The 25,143-nt window shown below is 40.9% G+C and overlaps 1 protein-coding gene across 1 annotated transcript in view; it reads left to right on the top strand.

Moving 5' to 3' along the window:
• The window catches only part of LOC126473640 (attractin), a 293,725-nt gene that overhangs the window by 107,218 nt on the left and 161,364 nt on the right, over positions 1–25,143 (top strand). Inside the window, exons 11-13 of the mRNA XM_050100828.1 lie at positions 11,075–11,218; positions 14,399–14,531; positions 19,578–19,727. Coding sequence (XP_049956785.1) covers positions 11,075–11,218; positions 14,399–14,531; positions 19,578–19,727 — 427 coding nt within the window. The remainder of the gene's footprint in view (positions 1–11,074; positions 11,219–14,398; positions 14,532–19,577; positions 19,728–25,143) is intronic.

Genomic DNA, 25,143 nt, shown 5'->3' on the forward strand with positions numbered 1-25,143 from the left:
CGGACAAACACGTGATCACAACAAGAATGACAAAGGCCATTTCCTTCGTGCCCCTCTTGTTTCATACAGCATGAGTAGGCAACATGCCGCAATTGATGGACCTCTTGTCTTAAAAAAATGGTCATGTAGCAGCAGTATGTCAATCTGTGCCCTGCCAGCAGTCACTGCAGAAATCAACAGATGTTATTTTCATACAGTTTCGTCATCATGTTTGCTGTTGTCTGCAGACCAGAACAAACTTTTAATTTAAGTGCGGGTGATGAATCAGCCATTACTCAACACGGGGTGCCGACATACGCAAGGCTCGGGTCTTCATCACTGGCATGTGTCAAATGCCGTTTAGTAAGCTATAACAGACAGATTCAGAAGGATGTAGGTTGCAATAGGTACTGGAAGATGAAGCTTGCACAGTATAGAGTAGCATGGAGAGATGCATCAAACCAGTCTCTGGACTGAAGACCACAACAACAACAACAACAACAACAACAACAACAGACAGCAGATTCCTGTTCTCAGCCGGTTTGTGTCTGACACAGTTTACAAGTCAGTTGTCAATTTTGTTACATACTTGATGGTTAACGATGCTAGTACTGAAAATTTGTTTGGGTTGGGTGCCTTTGTTGCTTTTGATTTTTCTACTACGGATGCAGTGCATATGAAGTTAGATCAAGAGCCTTGTCACAGATTGGATTTTTTGTGTTCTGAGATTTTGGATCAGCTTGCCCGAGGACTAAGTTGTGCAAACAATTTCACGGCAAGCATCATTTCCAAATCATTTTCCCACCCTCATTTCTTTCCAGTGTGGCCGGTGCCATTAGCTTTAAGTGACCAGGTCAGGGTGGAGTGATGACAGATGCCACTCTTCTCCTGTCCATCTTACCACGACCATGCAAGCAATTGCTGTGAAAGTTCTTGCAACCTTTAATATCACAGTGTGTTCTTTGTACCTGCCCCCTCTTCGTTCCACTGCATCGCTCAGTCACCTTCTCCAGGTCTTTTACAGTAGCGGGAACCAGACTCTGGAATAACCTCCCTCGTTATGTTAGAGAACTTAAAAACATGACCAGCTTCAAAAAACAGTTAATGACGTATCTACTTAAGCAACAGTAATGCCTTCCTCTGTACATGAGTGCACTTCACATCATTACTTCCCTCTTTTCCCCTCCTTAAATCTTCCTTACCCAAAACTCGCTATACTAGTAAACATCTACTTTACACACCAAGATATTGATGTACATCTGCACAAACCTTCATTACTATTGCCAATCTTTCTCATGTTTGTCATTATTATTTGATTTTTTTTTTACTGTTATTATTATTGCTTTCACCATAATCTGTATGTATAGCACCTGATGTAAAAATACTGCCAGCATTTACTTTATTAGGTCTTAGTCATGTTTATCATTATTCTTTGATTTTTTGTTTTACTGTTATTATTATTGCTTTTATCATAATCTGTATGTATAGCACCTGTTGTAAAAATACTTCCGCATTTACTTTATTAGGTCTTAGTCACTAGTCTTTATTCATATTGTCACTAGAGTAAGCTAATTTTCTCATTTAAACTATGTTCATGATGTAACTCTGATGTGTGAAATGCTGCATGTGTGGAACACTGGTCCGATGTAAGAGCGGGCCTGATGGCCCTAATCTGATCAGGGTTAAATAAATAAATAAATAATGATGCTTTGGCTACAGATGCACTGGCGGAACTCTTCGAGGTGCTTCCACGCCCGTTCCTCCTTGTGGGGGACTTCAATGCCCACAATATCCTGTGGGGCTCAGCTACCACTTCCTCCAGGGGTTGGATGATCGAGTGACTCATCCATTCTGAGAATATCTGCCTTCTGAATGCTGGTCAGATGACTCAGTTTTCCACAGCTACAGGGTCTTTTTCAGCTGTTGACCTTTGTTTTTGTTCCCCAGCTATTGCAGACACAGGTCAGTGGGAAGTAGCTGCAGATTTACATTCAAGTGACCACTTCACAGTGTGGATTCATCTGCCGACTAGGACGGTGGCCAACAGGAGACCCTGCAGGTGGATGATAAAAAGGGCAAATTGGCTGCAGTACAGTTGACAGTCTATTTTTGAACAAAAGGATTGTGAACAGGAAGTGGTGGCCCACATCACTCGTGAGATCCAAAGGGCTGCCGCAGAGTCCATCCCCAGGTCTAGTAACCACCTCAGATGATGGCCTGTACCTTGGTGGAATGACAACTGTTGATTGACAATCAGGGCCAGATGGACAGCTCTGCGGAACTTCAAGCACTGTCCGACTATAGACAGTCTTCGTGCCTTCAGGTCTGCAAAAGCACATATGAAACGAGTGATCAAAGAACGAAAGAGGGCTTCCTGGAGGGAATTCACAACTTCCATTAATTGGTCCACTTCTGCTGCGCAAGTTTGGGACCCAATAAGACCGATTTCAGGCAAGGGGAGTACACAGTCCCTTACAGCCTTGTCAAATAATGGGGTCTTGGTGGACAAGCCAGAAGACATGGCTCACGTTTTAGCTGAACACTTATTTACTGTTACCATGTCATCCAGACAAGCTTCAGCTGTTCAGGTATTCCGTAGGACTGGAGAGATGGGGAAGCTCAATTTCTTCTTGCATAATGAGGAAGTCTACAACCTTCCATTCTCCATGTTGGAACTGGAATCAGCTTTGTCTGCAGCCAGAGACACTGCTCCAGGACCTGATAAGATCCATTATGCCATGCTTTGTCATCTGTGCCCTGAAACGAAAGGACCGCTTATCTCTTGTTTCAGTTAGATCTGGTTTGATGGACAGTACCACACGACTTGGAAGGAGGCAACATTAATTTCATTCTGGAAACCAGGCAAGGGCCATAGTGCCCCTAACAGTTATCAGAGTGTCACCCTTACCAGTTGTATGGGTAAGATTCTTGAACGCATGATCAGCCGCTGCCTCGTCTGACTGCTTGAGTTCCGAGGTCACCTGAGCCGTTCCCAGTGTGGTTTCAGGTGCTGCCATTCCACCCTTGATAACTTAATTCTACAGGAGATAGCAGTACGGGAGTCCTTCTTACACTAAAACCATTTGTTTTGTTTGTTTTTTGACCTACAAAAATCATATGACACTACTTGGCAATACAACATCCTTTGCCAACTTTGTGAATGGGGACTACATGGATGCTTGCTGCTTCTGATCCAATCCTTTCTCGAGGACCAACATTTTCGTTATTGCGTAAGTGATACCATGTCTGACTGTTATGTTCAGGAGAATGGTATGCCCCAGGGCAGTGTCCTCAGTGTTACATTGTTTTCCATTGCTCTCGATGGCATTTCCTCCACAGTCAGGAGCCCTACCAAATGCTCTTTGTTTGTGGATGGCTTGGCAATCTTCTACTCTTCCTCTGATCTTATGACAACGACGAGGCAGTTAAAGCTGACCATTAAGAGGATGGAAATCTGGGCCCAGAAGCTGGTCTTCGGTTCTCACCAGAGAAGATTACAGGTGTCAGTTTTAACCGTGTTCATCGGAGTTTTAACCAACCAGTGCTTACAATGGGAGACAATATTTTATGTTTTTAAGACACTGTGCACTTTTTGGGTTTATTATTTGACTCTAAATTAACTTGGCTCCCACACCTGTAAGACCTACGAACAAAGGGCTTCCAGTCATGGAATATTTTGAAATGCCTTGGCGGAAAAACATGGGGAGCTGACAGGTCCTGCCTCCTGCCGTTTTATAGGGCATTTGTTCGATCATGCTCAAACTATGGCAACGTGGTCTATGGATCGGCCCATCCTTCCTGCAGAGGCTGGTGAACCACCACTCTGGATTTGGCGACGTATCCTTTTGGCTGGACAGGCAATGAAAATCTCATTGTCATCTCAGTCATTGGCATTTAGTTCAGTGATCCAATCCACCTGCAAATGACTGTTCAGGAATCAGCCCCAAGCGACCAACCAAGTCATTTGGTATACATGCTACAGACTGTCTCAAGGATCTGGATCTTTTAGGCATGAAAATACACACCAGGAAAGGAACACACTGCTGTCTTCAGATACCCAATGTGATTTTAAGCTTGACACAGTACAAGAAAACTTGTACTCCATATTTTGTTCATACAACTTGTTTTCATCTATTTCAAGCACATACCACAGTTTTATCATTATTTATACAGGTGGATCCCAGCAGGAGAATGCTCTTGGTTGTTATGTTGTTTTTAAAGTGCATCTTCCAGAGCAATTTACAAATTCTGATGGCACTGGAGAGGATTCACAGACATCATCGCACGAGTTTTCTTGGCTGTTCTGACTCTCTTATTGCAGTGCAAGTACTTCACCAAATGTATCCAGTAGACCCACTGATTCAGCTCATCCATGATTGCTTACAGTGGCTCCAACACCATGGCAAGGAGGTGATCTTTTGCTGGGTACCTGGCCACATTGGAATACAGGGTAACAACATGGCCAACAACACTGCCAAGGAAGCATGTTGGGATAGTGCTGCCCATCAATGTTCCATCTGTTGCATGCCATCATCTCATTTTCTGATAGATGCATCATGCATCAGTAAAATACTGAATGGTTGTGGGTGACAGACAACAAAATGTGGTTGCTCAAATTGACCACAAAGGCTTGGCAGACTCCATGTCAGCCTCGCCACTGGAAGGAGGTCTTCATAGTCCTTTCACATATGGCTTCCTCCTCCGGCGGGAGTATCCACCACTCTGTGAAGTTTGTGGCGTGCCACTTTCAGTTCAGCATATTGTGGCCAAGTGTGTCGTGTACACCGATATTAGGGCAGCCCTCAGTCTCGCTGGAGATCTGCCCACCATCCTCGCAGATACCGATACTAGTGTTACAAGAGTGGTGAAATTTTGTGAACTGTCAGGCCTCATCCCTAAATTGGTGGGGAAGGGTGGCAGACTTTAATACATTATAAACTGCTCTGCATGCGGGGACAGGCTTCGTCCCCACTCATGAGATTTGCGTGCTGACTTTTTGTCAGGGTGCTGATGACCATGAGTTGAATGCCCCCTCAACCCAAATAATAATAATAATAATAATAATAATCAGGTTGGAACCGGATTGCTAACTTCATTGCGAGTGATGAGCCCGATTCGTTCAAGTGAATGGGCTACGCCCTTAGTGATCATAAAAAATCTGTTAGGGTCACCTTCAGCTCTATGGAGACTTCAAGGTCACTGTTCATGGACAGTCAGTCATAGACACTTACACCCTGCCTTGCCCGGAGGTGTTACTGAAAAATTTGGCTGGGGGCCAGTTGGTTTCAAAGAATGAATTGGCCAAAGCCTACCTTCACATTGCATTGAACATGACATCAACATAGGTGCTTGTGGTTAATATGCATTTCGGCTCCTTATCAGTATGAACAGCTAGTTTTTGGTGTCACTAGTGCTTTTGCCATATTTCAACATATTTTAGAAGCAGTTACAATAGCTTACATTCATTTCATTTCTACATGATATCATTGTAACAGGTGCTGCTACGGAGGATCACCTATGCAATCTCCATTCTTTGTTTACTGTTCTATAGGCCATGGGGCTCAAATTTTAGTCTTTCTAAGTCTCAGTTTTCTCAGCCCTCCATAGTTTATTTGGGTCATGAAGTTTCTAGGCAGGGCGTGCACCCTATGGATCAACATTTTGCCACCATCATGTCTTTGCCCCGTCCTTCTAATCTATGAGAACTTCAGTCAGTCCTTAGCAAAGTGACATGCTGTCACATGTTTATTCCCAGAGCAGCTACTATTGCCCGTCCCTTGCATCTGTTGCTTTGGAAACATGCTCCTTCTGTTTGATTTGCAGCTTGTAAGAATGGATTAATGCAGCTTAAGGATTGTCTTCACTCTGTGCAGTGTCTTTCAACATTTTGACCCGGCAAGCATTTGGTTCTGACCAATGATGTGTGTGAGTATGGGATGAGGTCGGTTGTGGCCCAATACCATTTCCTTGGCTAGCTTGTCTACATCCTTACGCCTCTGTCTCCATTCTTGTCTCTGTTCTTGTCCCTGTACAATTATGATATCCATTTTTGTCCCACTTGCCAACATGAAAATGTGGATGCTCTATCCCAGCTTCCCATGGGCTGACCCCTCTGTCAACCACAAGGAACTGCTCTGTTTTCCATTGGATACAGAGGCAAGGCACATGGTGGATACCTTCCTCATCACCAGTTCCTTTGTTGTTTCTGCTGTGGGGCAGATCCGTAGCTCTGGCAGGTCATACAAATGATACAACATGTGTGGCCTGACAGTTTGCCAGGCTGGACATTGGGCCTGCTTCGGAAATTTTATGTGATGAACTATCACCCCTCCTTGTTTGATGGCACATACTCTCTGGTCAATGGAAGGGTTCACTCACTGTGTGTTGGTTCCAATAGCTCTGCAGTAAGAGGTTCTCCACTTATTACATCAGGGTCACTGGGGGATCTCTCGCACAAAATTGTGGGCATGCAGCCATTTCTTTTGGATTGGCATTGATTGGAACATGGAACACCCAGTCGCAACATGCTGCAAATGTTTGAGTCAGCAGGCAACACTGTGCACTATTTTTTCAACATGGCCAGCCCCTAGACAGCCTTGGGTAAGAGTCCACTTTGATTTTGCTGTTCCTTCTTTAGACACTTTCTGGTTATCGGCTATTGATGCTTCTTCCCATTTTCGTGGTGTCGTTCATTGTTGGTCTGAGACAGCAGATGCAATTGTCAACCCTCTGCCAAAAATATTCTCGATAGAAGGCTTGCCTTGCACTATGGTTTCAGACAATGGCTTTCACGGGACAATCTTTCATGGACGTTGTTACACATAATTGCATTTGCCATGTCATGGTGCCTCCCTTCCATCTGCAGTCTAACGACACGGCAGAATGCCTTGCCTGAACATTCAAGACTCAGATGCACAAGTATTAGAAGCTATCTGAATCAAGGAGGCTCTCACATTTTTTTAAGCTCTTACAGAATGACACTGATTTGGACCAAGAGTCCTGCAGAAGCTCCTGCATGGCCATCAACTGTGATCAACTGTGATTGCTGCTCAACCTTTTGTTGCTGGCCCGGCACCGCCAGTTTTGTCAATCTTCAACTCTGGCACACCAGTCTGGGCGAGGCCATTTGGATGGTACCGTCATTGGATTCCGGCCGTCATCCACACCTGACACAATCGCTACATCTTTATGGGTTGCACTAAAGAGTGACTCATGGCACGCCACCAGAACAAGTTGTGTCCTAGGGTGGGTGCAGGTCTCCCTCCTAGGGCTGTGGGCCTGATGCCTTGTTCATCGTCATTCCAGGCCCCTGCAGGGCTCACACAAGCCAGGTTGTGTTAGCCTAACTGGAGGTTGGGGCTTTGTGTGCCTGAGAAGGTGCCACCATCAGTGGGGACAGAAGCTGGGTCTTTGTCACCAGAGCCTCTCCTGTCATCCCACCATTGTCACAGTTCACGCTGTTACCCCTCTTCATGTTTTCAACATTGAGATGGCTCCCATCCCCCTGTCACTGATCCTGTCCACCAGTCGCCCTAGGTGCACGGATGGCAGGGGTACCCTTCACTTTTACCTGGACAATATGGATGTCTCTTCAGTCATTGTATCCTGCATGGTGATGCCTGGTCTTCCCTCTCCTTCCCCATCCCTTTACCCCACAAGCAAGGAGGAGTGTAATAACCCACCAGTTACTACGCCCACCGTCTACAGCGGACATAAGTTTGACTACTGCGGCAAGTGTAGTGAGTGCAGACAGCGTGCCTACAACTACCCGAGGCAGCTGTCGGGGGCAGCCTGGTCACTGACCGCCATCAGGGGGTTTCCATATCTGCACAGCATGATATCAATGACTCCTGAGGACAGCATCTTCATAAGGACAAGCACAGACATTGTAAATGTTTCCAACAAGTGCAACAAAACTGAATCTCTTCCATGACCATGTGTTTCCTTGGGTTACTAGTTAGAACAAACTCATTAGGTGAGCTCCATGGTGACTGCAAGTGCTAAGCATACTGCAATTTTTGGTGTATTGTCAAAATTATGTCAGAGATGTTTCTCTTAAGACTAAAGTATTACTTTAAATTGCAGTGTGGAACTGTTGTGTGAAATAATAGCTTCAGCTGTTAGTGTTAGAATCAAGCATAGAAATAATTCGTTTCGACATCGGGAATCCCACATAGGGATAGGCAAATCTTTTTTCACTTAAATAACTGTTTTACATAAAGCCCACTTTCAACAAAGATTGCCTTTCTCTCTATTTCAGTTTTTTATGCACTTTTTTCCTTTTTGGTCTCATTGTTGTATACATATTTGCAATAAGTTATATCCCAATTCAGTACATCTTCCAGATACTTTAAGTTGTAATATGCACTAATTAATTTCCAGTACATAGTACTGAACTGTATTGTACTTAACGTTACCACTTTTTGTCTAATATATTGCAAGTGTGAAAATTAAAATCTTTACAGATATATGTTCCATTTAAATCCAGTTCAGCGCTATAGCTTCCCAGGCTTTGACCTTCTTCAGAATGTACTTGTAATCTATGTTACCTGTATAGTAAAAGAAATTGTACTTCCTCACCATCTCGATAAGATTTTTTTCTGTTTGCACAATTTCCACTGCATGGCTGTGTACTCGCTGATATGGCAGATTGGGTATACTGGTACTGCTGGATCAGTGTGAGAGCACAACAGTTAAATACACCTGCAGGGGCACACAGTCACCAGCCGTGGCAGCTAATCTGTAGTTTGAGACAGCGTAGTGCTGGATGCAGCAGCCTGCTGGTCGCTACTGTGCAAAATCGCCCTTGTTTGATGGACACAATGCAATAACGAGTGTTTCGGCAACTTGGACTGGCTATAGGTTGAGGCTACATTATGTCTAGTCAGGCTTTTAATACATGTTGTTATTCATCCATATCATTCTGTTATATATATTTTATACACCAAAAGAACTGAAAAAGAGTGTGTGTGTGTGTGTGTGTGTGTGTGTGTGTGTGTGTGTGTGTGGTGTACAACAGTGGAACTGAAAAAAGGAATGAAGTATTTCTCATTTGACCTTATAGTTCTCATTTTTGTCTCCATTATTCCATGTCTTTATATGTTGGTGGTGGTGTTGTGGTTTTCAGTCCAGAGACTGGTTTGATGCAGCTCTCTACGCTGCTCTATCCTTTGATGTCTCTGACAGAATTACAATGATCCATAGAATGTCAGTTCTCTTTCTGCTGGTAACGACGTCCTCCTGAGTAGTCCCTGCCTGGAGATCTGAATGGGGGACTATTTTACCTCCAGAATATTTTACCCAAGAGGACTCCATCATCATTTAATCATACAGTAATGCTGCATGCCCTTGGGAAAAATTACGCCGGTAGTTTCCCCTTGCTTTCAGCCGTTCGAAATACCCGCACAGCAAGGCTGTTTTGGTTAATGTTACAAGGCCGGATCAGTCAATCATCCAGACTGTTGCTCCTGCAACTACTGAAAAGTTTGCTGCCCCTTTTCAGGAACCACACGTTTGTCTGTACTCTCAACAGATACCCCTCCATTGTGGTTGTACCCAAGGTACGGTTATCTGTGTCACTGAGGCACGCAAGCCTCCCCACCAACGGAAAGGTCCATGGTTCATGGCGGGGGGGGGGGGGGTCTTTATATGTATACATTGATATATGAGTGTCTTTGTCTTTGTATGTATACATTGATATACGCTGAAGCACCAAAGAAACTGGTATAGGCTTGCGTTTTTGCGTTTTCGAACACAGAGATACGTAAACAGGCAGAACATGGCACTTCGGTCAGCAAAGCATATATAAGATAACAAGTGTCTGGTGGAGTCATTAAATCAGTTACTGCTGTTACAATGGCAGGTTATCAAGATTTAAGTTAATTCGAACGTGGTGTTATAGTCAGCACACAAGCAATGAAACACAGCATCTCCAAGGTAGCAATGAAGTAGGGATTTTCCCATACAACCATTTCACGAATGTACCGTGAATATCAGGAATCCAGTAAAACATCAAATCATTGGCATCACTGTGACCGGAAAAAGATCCTGCAAGAACAGGATCAATGACAACTGAAGAGAATCGGTCAGCGTGACAGAACTGCAACCCTTCTGCAAATTGCTGCTGATTTCAGTGCTGGGCGATCAACAAGTGTCAGCATCTGAACCATTTAATGAAACATCATGAATATGGGCTTTTGGAGCTGAAAGCCTACTCATGTACCGGTGATGCTTGTATGACACAAAGCTTTACACCTCATCTGGGCCTGTAAACACCGACATTGGACTGTTGATGACTGTAAACATGTACCTGGTCGGACGAGTCTCATTTAAAGTTGTATCAAGTGGATGGATGTGGATGGGTATGGAGACAACCTCATGAATCCATGGACCCTGCATGTCAGCAGGGACTGTTGAAGGTGGTGGAGGTTCTATAATGGTATGGGGTGTGTGCAGTTGGAGTGATATGGGACCCCTGATACGTCTAGATACGACTCTGACAGGAGACACATACGTAAACGTCCTGTCTGATCACGTGCATCCATTCATGTCCATTTTGCATGCCGACAGACTTGGGCAATTCCAGCAGGATAATGTGACACCCCATACATCCAGAATTGCCAAAGAGTGGCCCCAGGAACACACTTCTGAGTTTAAACACTTCCCCTGGCCACCAAACTCCCCAGGCATGAACATTATTGAGCATATCTAGGAAGCCCTGTGATGTGCTGTTCAGAAGAGATCTCCAGCCCCTTGTACTCACGGATTTATGAACAGCCCTGCAGGATTCATGGTGTCAGTTCCCTCCAATACTACTTCAGACCTTAGTCAAGTCCATGCCACGTCGTGTTTGGCATGTCTACGTACTTGTGGGGGGCCCTGCATGATATTAGGCGTGTGTACCAGTTTCTTTGGTTCTTCAATGTATGTTTCCTTGAAACAATTTTGACAATTGAAGAACACCCTCCTCTTCCAGTATTCCCTTCCACCCCAGAGGAAAGCATTGTTACAGTAGACTCTAATAACACACTGTTTAAATATTGCCGTATTATGTATATGAACTTTGTTACAATCATGCAATCCTTTCTGTTGGCAGGTTTGTACCAGGAAAATGTGAAAGTCTGACCAATGACACTATGTGCGAATCAATAAGGTTTGGAGTGAAATGTTTGTGGATACCCCATGCAAACAAATGTGTTTCTCTGTCTGCAGAGAATTTAATTAATTTTAAAAATTACAGGTAAATCTCTCTCTCTCTCTCTCTCTCTCTCTCTGTTTCTTTCTCTTTCATGTGCCTGGTAATATTTTGCAGTTGCTAAATATGTGTGGAAATTGGATACATGTCCTTATCTCCTCCTCCTGCCTCCCCCTCTCTGTGTTCGTATCTTCCTGCCCCACTCTATGCCCATTTCCTCCTACCCTCTTCTAACCCCTCTCCCTGACTTTGCACCTTGCTTATTGTTATTGTTCGTAAAACCTTAATTGGGAATTAAAGTAACTTAAAATGGGTGGGTAAATGTTTGGGATCATAGGTGTACAGTGTATGGGGAGACTGTCCTGTTGCTGTATTCTTGAGGATAGTAGCTTCGATGACTGTATTTCACATAGTTTTAGTCTGCGAATATGTAGAATTACAAAGTTTTGGGTGATTGAGATTCTATAGCAGTATTTTAATCTCAAGCCATAATACAACTTTCCTGTTTTCTGTTGAAACATCTGTGAGCAAGAAAATGAAACCATATATTTACACAGTACAGCATAGCACAACAGTTTTTCTCTCACAATAGGTTTTAGCAGGCAACTAGTGCATTGTTGTTAAAACATGTAGCCCATATGAATGTTGATTACAATATCATGTAAAAATTTAAAGTAAATCACTGAAGAACTTTTAATGATTTTTACCTGAATTAATTTTCGCTCCTGGATTTTACAAAATATATATTTACTTGTTTATTGTGAGCAAAGAAATATACTACAACAAGCCAAAGAAAAAGTAATTAATACTTTAAGTGAAAGAATGTGTAACATAAAGGACATGCTAGGCAGAATGTACATTTTAAATGAAGTACATTAAAGTAAATAAGATAATGCAGTGTATGTCATTTAAATTATATTAAACCAGTAGCACTCATTTTCCTTGATGTGATACAAAACACTCTGCACAAACAAGTATTACATTTGTGGCATATTGTTCTTGGAGCCCTTTTTGAAATTGTCTGCAGTGCAGGGTCTTCTTTATTTCTGTGGTACCATAGCCACCAAATGATTTTTCTCATTGTATCTCCTGCAGCGTGACCAGGACCTCTAGGAATTGTTGCATTGGAAGTCAGGTTATATTATATAATGTAGTGCCAGAACTGCAGTTGTGGTATGTTCATACCTGTCTTTCTGTAGAGAAGTCACACATTATGTACAGACACATCCAGTAGCCACGTAAAAATTGGCTACCACCATTTCATTCCTCTTATACTCACCCTATATAACACTATATTTTCATTCATTCAGACAGTCCTACTCATATTTTTGGTGTATTCTTCAGTAGCATGTGGTCTTTTCTTCTGTGTAGGTAGACATTCTTTAGGCAAATGATTCTCCCAAATAGTCCCAGTTGAACTATAACCTCATTCTTATAGGTGAGCAAGCAATGTTGATGATGTAATCAGATTGTCTAAGTAAAATTTGTAGGGCAGACTTTACTTTTTTCAGGAAGTGAATCAATCATTTGAGCCAGAGGTGCAGCACATTTTCCAAATGCATTCTCATACACATCATTGTTTTGTGGATCAGTTCTTTGGCATATTTGAAAATCCACTAGATAATCCATGTCTCTGTTTAGGTACTATGTTTTGTACACAAATCTAGCGGGTTTACCTTCCAGGAAGTGTTTTCATCCATGCCTATCAAAATACTTATCATGCTCTCATTATAATCCAAATCTTGCTCAGGTTGAATGTGGAGAGAAAACACTTTTCTTAGCATGTCTATTAATGGATGAAGCTTCCACATTTTATCATTTATATTTATTTGTGTATTACCACATGAGTGAATGAATCTCATAACTGCTTCTAATCTGTCCTCATTATGTTACGCACAATTTCATTTCTCATGTCCAACCTTGAATATATAACATCATCCTCTTAGTAGAGTATTATACCCAGAGAGAATTATATTTCCTAGAAAACCTTTTATCCCTTAATGTGTTATTTTGAGATCTGGGCTGTTCTTGACGAAAACATATTTTGTTGTTTCAGGGATGAGAAATTTAATTACTTTATCATTCCAAAACATTTCAAAGCACTGAACTGGAGAAAAGCATCTGTATTTAATATGATCATTCTTAGGAAGTATAGCATTGTCATTTTGCAGACCTTTCTTTCACCAACCTCTGATTACAGGTTTTAGGATCTGTAGCTTTTCTGTTTCATCTGAGTTAACATTTTCTGGCTTATCATCGTGAGAGTGATCAATCTCAAGTTCACCACCTAACCTGTTTCTGTTGTTCAAAACTGCTTTGCACCAGTATGAAGTTACCTTTCTTTCCTTCACCATCTTCGTCACCAGAATCTTCATCTGACTCCACATTAGCATCAGTAGGCTGAATAAATATATCTGTTGCATCTTCTTTCTCCTGCTCCTCAAGAAAAGCCAGGATATCATGCTCAGACTGGCCACTGAGAAAGAAGGAATCATTATTTGATTGTTCTGCCTAGCATAACATATGTGCAACACACAATTAAAACTAGTTTAGGAACCATGACAATGAACTTAATTTTGTAGCTAGCCTGTATCTTAAATTTCAGTGCATTTAAAATTATAATCAAACAGAAGTTTTAAAAATTTTGTGATATATTGCAACAGAAAATAATACTTACTTCTTAACCCAAGGCATAATACTATTTAGAAAAAATCTTTAGTAATTAAAGCACCAGACGCTGTCCTCTCCCTGTTTTCTGCTATCAGAAACTTGCCTAAAAATCAACAGTGGAGCATTCTTACCTGAGAGACATACAACAGTAGGCATTCGAAATGCATGCATTGTTGCCAGCAAGAGAAAATAATGGCAGAATGTTACATGACATGAGTATTACTCTAGGCAGAAATTGGTTAGACAATGACTTGTCATCGCTCAGTATAAGTTATAGGGATAAATGGACTGTACTGTTTGTTTGTATTACTTTCAGTCACATTCAGTATATGCTAATTTGACGTTCACATTTTAAATATATTTTCATCCCATGATTGGTCACTAGTTGTTTTTTATAATTACTTTACACAATATAGGAACATATCATATATGGTGAAGTTGTGTGGGGCCTTGCATCAGCCTTCCAATTTGTAGTTTGTATTAAATAACAGGAAATAAAATTGCTGTAGTGATTTGTTAATTATACATTGTAACTGAAATATGTGTTTTTTTCAGTCTGTGCAAGGAAACTACCCAGAGTAGCTGCAGTGACTGTCAGGACTGTACCTCATGCTCAAATACTTTTGGGTGTGAATGGTCTAATGAGAGTAGTTCATGTTTACTTAGAGATGCAGATAGAAAAATGCAGGTGAGCTATTGTAATGGAAATAGTTGGTACTTAGAGACCAGATAAGTATTGAGTTTTTTTAATCATATTAATTCTAATTGTACATTTAAATTGCGAGTGGTGATTTTTCTTTTATACATTGACTAAAGTTGTTTGTAGCCTGTATGTTCATTCAGCCACACAGTCACCATCAGTTAGATTCTTAGAATCATAAATAGTAATGCTGTAAAGGAAATTAGCGATATATAGATGACATTCTTGCAGGTTAATAGAGCATAATGTTGTAATTGAAGAGTTTGGTTGTGAATACTGATAAATTTATGTAGAAGGATGTTGGCTTGTAGAAACTTAACAGCTGTAGGCAGATCCTATTGTCGCCCTGTCAATGTTCATGTCTCTTACACAATATAAAATTCAGTTACAAATGGAGAAATTTTGAGTCTATAACTGAGCCCCTCATGTAAGTGGTAAGAAAGTGAAAACCTTGAAGTACGTAATCTGTTCTGAATGTGTCCTGACCTTGGTTGAACAAGAGTGCTGTTCCTTTGTGTGACTCCTCTATGACTCATGATGTGTAGCATCAAGTTTGAAGTAGACCTTTGTTGATTGTGATACCATCCACATTTTCTGCTGAGTAGCAGCTTCAAGGCACATTGTACACTCTAGAAAGACTTATTCAAAAGTAGTGTTTGATAGTCTTGTCATTGTGAACTATAGTCTTTGTAGAAATCCGTGCTCTTTCTGCTGTGTGATGTACTTCAGTACATCTGTAACTGCCTAATATTATTTGAATACCCGATAGCAGAGAATTAGCTTACATTGTATTGTGGAGAATTGGCTTAATGTAGCACTAGTTTACAATGGAACAATTGTAGTGTTTATTTTATTCTTCATGTATAGAGATAAAATTGCTGCACAATTATGGAACATCTCACTGCATAATATAAATTTGTAAATGACATGCTGAATAATGATGACAATAACAATTAATTTAAAAGCAATAGCAATGGGGAAGATGAGACCTGTGACCTATGTTTGTTGAGAACAGTGCTGGCAATTGTCTGAAATGAATTGAAGAAATTCACAATTAGTATGATCAGTCAAATAAAAATCCTGAGCTCTCACTACAGGAACAACACTGTCTAAATTACATTAATTTTAATAATGTGCAGTAATAACAGACATTTTTAAAGTGCAAGATTTTTATCTTGGGAAAGGATCATATATTTCTAAATGTGGCATTTGTCTTATACTTCCTTCAGTCTTTGCAGAAGGCTGCTGAAAATGCAGAATACTTTATTCCTGAATTATAGAAAAAGATATTTTCTCCACATAAAGATTAATTTTCTGGCTTATTTTCCCTGAATACATGTAGCTGTTATTTTTAAGCAGTTGTGTAATGTCAACAAGAAATTTCATCGTATAGTACATTTATTGTGATGTCAGAGTAGGAACCCCCGCATCTTGTTATAGTTGAGCTCTGAGGTTCATAACTTGAGATGATATATGGCCTGATGTGACTACTCGATATGACATTAAGGAATGATTCAAAGTGTATGCATGTATCATAGATGCTGACAGTACACAGTATTCTGATAGCAAAGGTACATGTGTTTGACTTCTACAGGCTGTCATGATTATGTGCCTTAAATAGCTTCATCTTTGGTGTCCTGATAAGATGCAGAACTCAGTTAAGATTTGCAGACTTGTTTTGCCTGGTCCAAAAAAGGATATACACTACTGATGTACATGTACCAACTTTACTTGGAATTGATACAACTGTAAAAATACTGGACAACCCTCGGACAAATGGTCTATACCTAGGTGACGTGACAGAGAGATGGGACAAAACTTTTATTGTGTAAGGGAGTATTGTGTCACCCCTAATACAATACTTTGTGAGAAATTCATTGTGTTGTGTGTTCCTGTTGTATCAATAATCCACCAGAGCAGCTTTTTTTATATTTTATTTACAACTATTGGTTTTAAGATACCTAAGTGCAGCCTAGCTATCATCAGCAATCTCATGCATACTTTTTTCGGCTATATGTATAATTTTTACTTGTGTTGGAAGGTCTTAAACATTTAAATTGCATGTCGGAGACATGGTATGTTATTAAATTTACTTCTTTATGAGACTCAATTGTATCATATTTAAAAATATCAATAATAGCTTATTCAAACAAAAGACAATCTTAAATCTTAATAATGGTATAAATCAGTTTTCAAACAATGGAAAATCCAAGACGGAATGTAACAGTATTGTGAAAAGAATAGTTGCTAGTCACCATATTGTGGAGATACTGAGTCACAGGTAGGTAGGTAAAAAAAAAAAAAAAAAAAAAAAAAAAAAAAAAAAAAAAAGTCACACAGTAAGCTTTCAGCCAACGAGGCGTCTGGCTTCAGCTGCCAGAGACTGTGGTCACGTGTGTGAGCTGTGTTTGCACGCGTTTGTGTGTGTGTGTGTGTGTGTGTGTGTGTGTGTGTGTGTGTCAGTTGCCTATTTTTTTTTTTTTTTTTTTTACCTAACTGTGACTCAGCATCTCTACTTTATGGTGAATAGCAACTACCTTTTACATAATATTGTTATAAATCAGTTTTCGTCAAAGATAAAAATTTAATAACAGACTACACAGAAATTGATATTATGACAGTCATTCACAAATATGACAAAACAATAGCAGTTAATAATTAGAGAAATAACTTTTAAGATCTTGTAAATGGGTAAAAATTTTTACATAAAACCAAAAATTGTACATTCAGTTAGTTTGACTGTATCTAGGCACTGCTTAAGAATAAGCCTCTCCTGAAAATTTTTCTGATATTGGGTTGATATCATACTTTAAGACCACTTGGTGTGAAAAATTCTGTCTTAAGTGTTTTTCTGAGAGCCTTTTGTAATTTATCGTCCACATAGCAGAAACTTTTCCGTGAAATGTCTGTGAATCTTCTGCTTTGCCTTACATCTTGCAAAGTCTGCTTGTCAGGTGTAGCTGAGAATAAAACAGTTGAACGGCCAGTCATTTATCAGATGTTTTAAATTTTGACACGAAAATAGTATGTGAGTTCTAAAAATTCTTCTGATTTGTTTAAAATAGAGTGAAATTGATAAAATTGTTACAAATCCATGCAGTAGAAAGGTTGTCGAGTATTTATTGTAATAATGGATTGCATTTATATCACATTTTAACATGTATGTAGTTTATAGTATTCACGTTGTTGTTACTTGTCATTAGTTTCAATGTTCAAGGTGCTGAATACCTTGAAATGGCACTGATAATGAACATTGGGAGAATGCAGAGCATATTTTTTCCACTTCTACAAAGTTTTTGATCCAATGTAACTATGAATGCTCCATTCATGAGCAATCAAAGTGTTGCACATCTAAAAGTAATTGACACAGAGCTTTGTGAGGAAATGAGGCCACCCTTCGTGGTGTGCAGACTACTACTGTTCATCCCCACATATAGTGGTAGACGGCAGACAGTGCTGACTGAAAACCTGTTACCAATGAAGTGCCTGCTGGCCAAGGTACCGCCACATCTCCCCTAGCACCCTCACTAGTCACTTCCGCTGGAGGTAGAGCTTACATTGCCACACTTTCCAGATGCGACGCACACTGAACCATCGCTTGAGTAGTCTCTCCTCCCACTTCGATGAGGCAACATCTCCGGGCCACGCTGTTGGCAGCTCGTACTGCACAGCACCACGTAGCCCGTGTCGTCATCTGCTGAATTTTGCCGGTGTATTTGCAGGCAGCAGGATTTTGCACCCACGTCCAGTGTCAGTGTTTTTTCACAGTCCGATTATTGAGAGGAGCACTACTGTATTTTCTGCCCTGCCTTCCCTTGAGGGGCTTCCCTTGACTGCGGCCATACAAAGCCTGATGCTGGATGCCTGGTTCATCTCCCCGGCATCAGCACCTGGAATGCTATGTCCAGTATGGTGTACTTAGTGAGGTGAAGTACAGTGTGAGCCAGGAGAATCAGGCAGGTTTATTACCATTGCATCCCTAGCTGTTTTGGCACACCTTTACCACCAAGTGCACCACTGAAGAGAGTTTTCTCGTACCACTTGATGCCACTGAACAAACTGCTGTAAACTATTCATGGTCCGCTCTGTGCAAAGACTCCGCCATGAGCAAGGACCCCTCTTCATTAAGAAGTAGTAACTTGTTAATTTTTGTTATTGTTCCCAAGAGTTAGCAATTATATTTCCAAACTAGCTCACTTTCCTCTTTCAGCATGCCCCCTTATTTATTGATGTCTTTATTAATAAGTGTTCCTGTATAAACATGTATGGCCCCTAGGAATGTAGAAGGGACAGCTTTCTAGGTAACATTATTATGAAAAGGATAGAGTGCTACCAAGCATATAGAGAAAACAATGAGCTGCAGACAGACACAACTTTTCACAGATAATACTGAAGCAGCAGCTGTAACCAGTTCTGTGAGAACTGCCCTCGACATCTTTCTGCATGTTCTGAGTAATTATACCCACAGGCCTCAAATTTGTATGAAAATTCTTAATTTTATTAATTGCATTTAGTTGTATTCTTGATTTAATTAAAAATAGTGACCACTCCTCCACATGGATTGAAGTGGTAGAATGGTCAAGATACTGGACTCAAGGTCAAGAGCATAATTTATGTGGCAACCCTCTGCCTGACTCTTAAATCATCTTTTACTCTGATTCCTGTTTCTTATTTTTTTTTTCCCAAGTTGAATAAAATTAACATGTCCGGATTGCACATGGAAATCAATGCTATAAACATTAAGAACCCAGTGATCATGGTGATGCAGGCTAGTGATTGAGCACAATAAAAATGACATGCAATTTCTCTCTTGAGATTGATTGTAGACCTTCAGTGCTATTTTTCTATATTCAGTTTTTAATCATACTCCTACTAGTAGAATTATATAAAACAGATCCATATAGCATTAATCAGTTTGGAAAATTGAGTATGTAGACTTTGTGGCAATTATTGTAGCATAATGGCATTGCATTATTACATTTGCTTGAATGCACTGCATTGATTATGTTTTATTGTGTACCTGTTTTCTCACAGGTTTTACCAGCAGATCGTTGTCCCAACCGTGAACTTGCAGAATGTAATCAGCTGCATAACTGCCAGGCCTGCACTAGTAACACTCATTGCCACTGGACTTACGAGGTGCCATGCAAAGCAGTGGGAAATGTTTCTGTTGTAGAACCACAGGTAAAAATCCAAAGTATTTTATTGTGCAATCGTTGAGAATCTGCTTGAAAAAGGCACATTTTTGGTGCTGCAGTCCTACATTCATAATACACTGCCAATGATTTTAAAAATTTTGAATTTGTCGAGCCACTAGATAATTAAAATGAATCTGTGGTTTCCTGATACTATACAGTGTGTAGTAGTAGGATGGGCTCTATAACTTTATCTTGGAACTCTTCCATTTGGTCTGTGTTTGCATAGAAAAAAAATATGAGAAACTGAGTCTGCCTTGATGCAAAACACCTTGTTATATGTTTAGTTATTTATTTTCCCAAACTAGTTTCGGTGACAAGTATCACCATTATCAGTGGTTTTCTTAAATCTTATTTATTGTATGTTACGGCATGTTTTTAAGAATTATTCTCACCGTTTGCAGCGTATTTTCTGTGCTTTTTTTCTGTTTGCTGTTTTTTCTCAGCGTACATCATGTCATCTTCAGGTTTGTTGGATGGCATGTAGCTGATTCTGTACACAGAAAAACAAAACTTTCGCACTTTGTTTATGATCAAGAACATTACACCATGTAATGATTAAAAAAACTCACTGATTATGGTGATATTTGTCACCGAAACTAGTTTGGGAAAGTAAATAACTAAACAAATAACAAGGTGTTTTGCATCAAGGTAGACTCAGTTTCTGATAAATACAGGCTCAGGAAAACAGTGTGACAAGAAGAATGAGTGTGGTTCCTTCCCGGAGGATTATGTCATGAAATGGTCATTGGATTGTTAGACTGGCTCAGACAAGTAGGTGGATGACAGTAGCTGAAATACAGATAGAGGCTACAGGATGAACATCAGCAGAGACTGTATGGAACAGATTGCTAGAAACAGAGTTAAGATCTCAAGTTGCCAAACGTCATTTTCTGCTGATGCAATACCACATAAAACAAAATTTTGCATGGTGCAGAGTCAGAGTCAATGGCAGTCAGATTGCTGCAAATGCTCCCATAGATGACCTGGTAAAAGGTCACAGGAAGCAGCAATTCTGGAGTCCCACACCTGTGCAACTCCTGGAGTCGGTGTGGAAATCTATTGGATATGACAATAGGACCAATTTGGTAATCGTGAAAGAGAGGCACAATACTGTGATACAAATGATAAGCCCAGTTGTCATACGCTTCAATAGGTGACGCATTCCACACAGATATACCACTATGATAGTGCAAGTGCTCACATTGCATTCTTGACTAGCCGGCTTGATCCTCTGCTTTTTTCACGAATACACCATAGTGCATTTTTGAGATAAAATGGGAAGACGTATACATACATAGCTGCCTCCTGCCAGTAACCTTCATTAACTGACCCAGCATGGTTTTCAAACATGACAATAAATTCCTCAATATGACATTTGGAGGCTCTTGGCTTTTATGCCAGAAAAATAAAGCATATTTTTGCCCATGAGAGTCACAAATGTCATACTGATGTCGATGGACATAATTTCCAGTTGAATAAATATTTAATCATTTAATGCCTGTTGTGTGGTTATCATCTCCACAAAGTTTGAAAAATATCGTGATGGTGATTCAGGTGATTCAGAGTGTAACTTGTTTGATTTACATCAGCATATTCAAGCAACAGGACCTTGGAACTGCTGACTAGTGACAATCAAAACAGTTGCCCATTCTAGTCATTTATATATAGTTCATCAAAGGGGTCTAGACACCTTTTTGTAATGTGAATTACTATTCATATCTAGTGGTGTTAGATATTGAAATAACAAGAAATAAGTACAGTTGGAAGATTTGGAACTTCCTGGGCAAGTAAATCATCAACCATAGTAGTTGCAGTCGGCTATTTGACACCCACTACTTATATGAAAGTCTCTTTATGACTTGTTCATGCAGTATGGTGTTCAGCTGTGCACATTCATGTTGCCTGTTGTTTCCATCATTATTTCATACTATATGTACAAACCAATATGAGCTAAGACCTAAGTTACTTTTCTTGTGTTTGATACACATACACAGATACATATTCTCTCACTCCAGAAATATGTTATGACCTACAGTGTACACACCGTGCACTTGCACATGCCTTGTGGACTCATATTCAATGGTTTGAATAGACTAGGGTTAAAATGTGGTAATTTCAAATTTAAAAAAATGTTAAAATGAAATCTGGTGGTCAGGGAGGTAGGTACATAACGTGGGCTGCAGTTGAAGCAGGTATGGCTTGTGCTACAGGGTGTCATGAGACTTCAGCACAGCTGGGCTAGCGAAGAGAACAAAATGTTAGGGACAGGTCATATGGACAGTAGAAGGGGTGAGGGGGAGACAGACATGTAGGAAGATACAGACAATAGAACAGAAGGCAGTAATGAAGGACAAGTGACATGATTTAATAGGATGGAAAGGGTGCCATGTGATGATACAAATGTGATAATGGAAAGTCACATATGGAATATAAAAAATGAAAGGAGTAAAGGTAACAACTCACTGTGTAACTGAGATGTAGAGTCGTTAATAAGCACAGAAACGAGACAAAAAATGATGAAACATCTTGAATTTCCAGCTGGTTGTCATGTTGGGATACGGTTGTCATGTTGGGATACCATGACGTTTTGATGAAAGACAAACTTGACATTTTCTGATAAAGTGTTGAGATATTTCAGATGTTTCTTTAGTTATAGTTTTAGTTAGTTCCTTTTCCATAGATCGGATTCACAATACTAATTATCTCTTATATGCCCCCTCCACAAGGCAGTGGGCACCTCAGGAGCTTGTGCATCCATTGGGCAGTGTGGGGGATGAAATGGTAGGCTCGGAGTGGGCTGGAAGCTGCATTCGAATCTCTTGTGTGGGCATTCTACACCAAACACAGTTGATAACCTTCAATCCTGTTGACAAGATTCTTGTGGAATCTTATTTTTTACAGAATATTTTAGTGGGTTTTTCAAGTTGCTGCTGGCTTAATTCAGCAACCGGGAGTTCTTAAAATTGAATGTATATGCTTCGTTTCGGCTGTTCTCTTCCATTGCTGATTCTCTGCAAGACCCAGATGTACACACCTAATGTCTTTCTTGCAACACTTAGAGATCCACAGCACATTTACCAAATATTTCAGTGAGCGCATTCCCTTAGGATGTGAAATACCCTTGATGTGTGAAGCTTCAGTGGATCCTTTGGAGAGCCAAGAATATTTTCAGTAGTGGTCGGAAGATATTTTGCTGTAGCATTTTCCAAGCAGCTTCTTGATCTTGGCTGAGAGTAACCCCATTTAGGGAAGGAAAGCAAGTCTCTCATTTCTCATAGATAATGTGTGCCATATGTAGCATGTAGTTTATCACTCTATGTATGCCTCAGTACTGAATGGTTGTTTGCTCGTTACAGGAAAATACATTTCCATACACACACACACACACACACACACACACACACACACACACACACACACACACCTGTGCCACTACACCGTGCCAACAAGACACAAAATTTGGGGATCGGGGATTGCAGTTCGTTAGGTAGATGAGTGGGGTGGTTGCTGCACGTGGTGGTGTTAGAGATAGATAGAGATGGGAAGCCAGAGGAAGGACTGGGCATTAGTAGCTAGCCGCTCAGAGGGAGGCAGCAGGTGTACTGGATAGGAGTGTGGTAGGGAGGCTTAGCAGGTCCACAAACAACATGTGTGATACGTGGGTACAGGAACTGGTAGGGTGTGTCATACTATGAAGATGATTTGGAGGCATGGATTGGAAGGGGGTGACAGGACAGCGGAGGAGGAGGAAACTTGCTGAGGATGTGAGGACAGTGAGTTAGTAGAGAATGAGACCTGACAGGAGGATGCGTTGCAAGGATAAATCCAGTATATGTAGTTCAGAAAAGCTGACTCTGGAGTGAAAGATCCAGATGACATGGATTGTAAAGCAGCCTTTGAACTTGAGCATTTTGTGCTCAGCAGCATGTTGTGCTACAGGGCATGTTTTGTTCTTGGCTACAGATTAGCAGTAGCCATTCATTCTGGTGAACAGCTGGTTGGTCATCATGCCAACATAAAAAGCTTTGCAGTGATTGCAGCATAATTGGTGAATGGCATGGACTGCTTTCACAGGTGACCCTGCCTCTGACTGGATAGGACTGGAGCTGGACGTTCTGGATGGGTGGATTGGACAGGCCTTGCAGCAGGGTCTCCATGGGTGTAAGATCCCAGTGGTAAGTGGGTAGGAGTGGAAGTGGCATAGAGATAGACCAGAATGTTGTGTAGGTTGGATAGGCAATAGAGGGCAGGGAACATCTTGGGTAGGATCTCTCTCATTTCCAGACATGATGCTAGATAATCAAAGTCTTGACAAAATGTATGGTTCAGTTGTTCAAGTCCAGGGTGACATTGGGCTCCTTTGTAGCCGATTCTTGGTGGGAATTAGGTACTTGACAGACATGGCACGGGAAATCTGTTTGCAGATTAGGTGAAATCTGTTTGCAGACTAGGTTTGCAAGTTAGCACCTGTTTGTAAGAGTCCTCGTGAGACATTCAGCATACAGGGCAAGGGAGCTCTTGTCACAGCAGATACACCATCCATCAGTGGCCAGGCTGTACAGAAGTGATTTTTTGGTGTGGAAGGGATGAAAACTATCAAAATACAGGTACTGTTGATGATCAGTTAGTTTAACATGGACTGAGGTGTGGATGGATCCATGCGAGAGGTGCAGGTCAGCATCCATTAAGGTGGCACATTGGGCCGAAAAGGACCAGGTGAACTGGATGTGAGAGAAGTTTGCAGGTTGTGGAAGGATGAGGATATGGTGTTCCTGCTTCTCACCTCTTTCTCCCTTTTCCCATGACACCTGCCACGTGCCCCACATATAGCTTACACACTGTAGGGATGCCTGTATGCTTGCACGTGTGTGTGTGTGTGTGTGTGTGTGTGTGTGTGTGCGTGTGCGTGTGCGTGCGTGTGTGTGTGTGTGTGCGCGCGCGCGCGCTCACGAGCATGTGGGTGGATAGGTGTTTGCATGTGTTTACTGTAGTCTCTTCAAATGATTTCTTCTGAAATCTAGCAAGTTTTCATTGTCTTTTGCATGTGCCAGTCAAAGACTTCATGCTCCTTCTGTTTGGTGAGTGATCTCCTTTACTCATAAATTATTTACGTTCTCCCAGAATTTCTTTTACTATATTGATATTCAAGAAGGAGAAACATCAGTTATCTTTTAGTTACCGTATGAATGTAATGTTTATATGGATTTTGTGTACATGCTCTAGAAACTCATTCAGTGCCTGTTTGCCATGCTCTCGTGCCATGAACATATCATCGACATAGCGGAAAAAGTGCATAGGTTTTAGGTGGATACTTTGAAGTAACATCGCCTTAAACTGTTCCATGTAAAGATTTTCAATCCCAGGGCCAGTGGGGACCCAATGGCCACTCTGCAGCAATGTTT

The sequence above is a fragment of the Schistocerca serialis genome, chromosome 4 (genome assembly GCF_023864345.2).
Source record: "Schistocerca serialis cubense isolate TAMUIC-IGC-003099 chromosome 4, iqSchSeri2.2, whole genome shotgun sequence".
NCBI lineage: Eukaryota > Metazoa > Arthropoda > Insecta > Orthoptera > Acrididae > Schistocerca > Schistocerca serialis.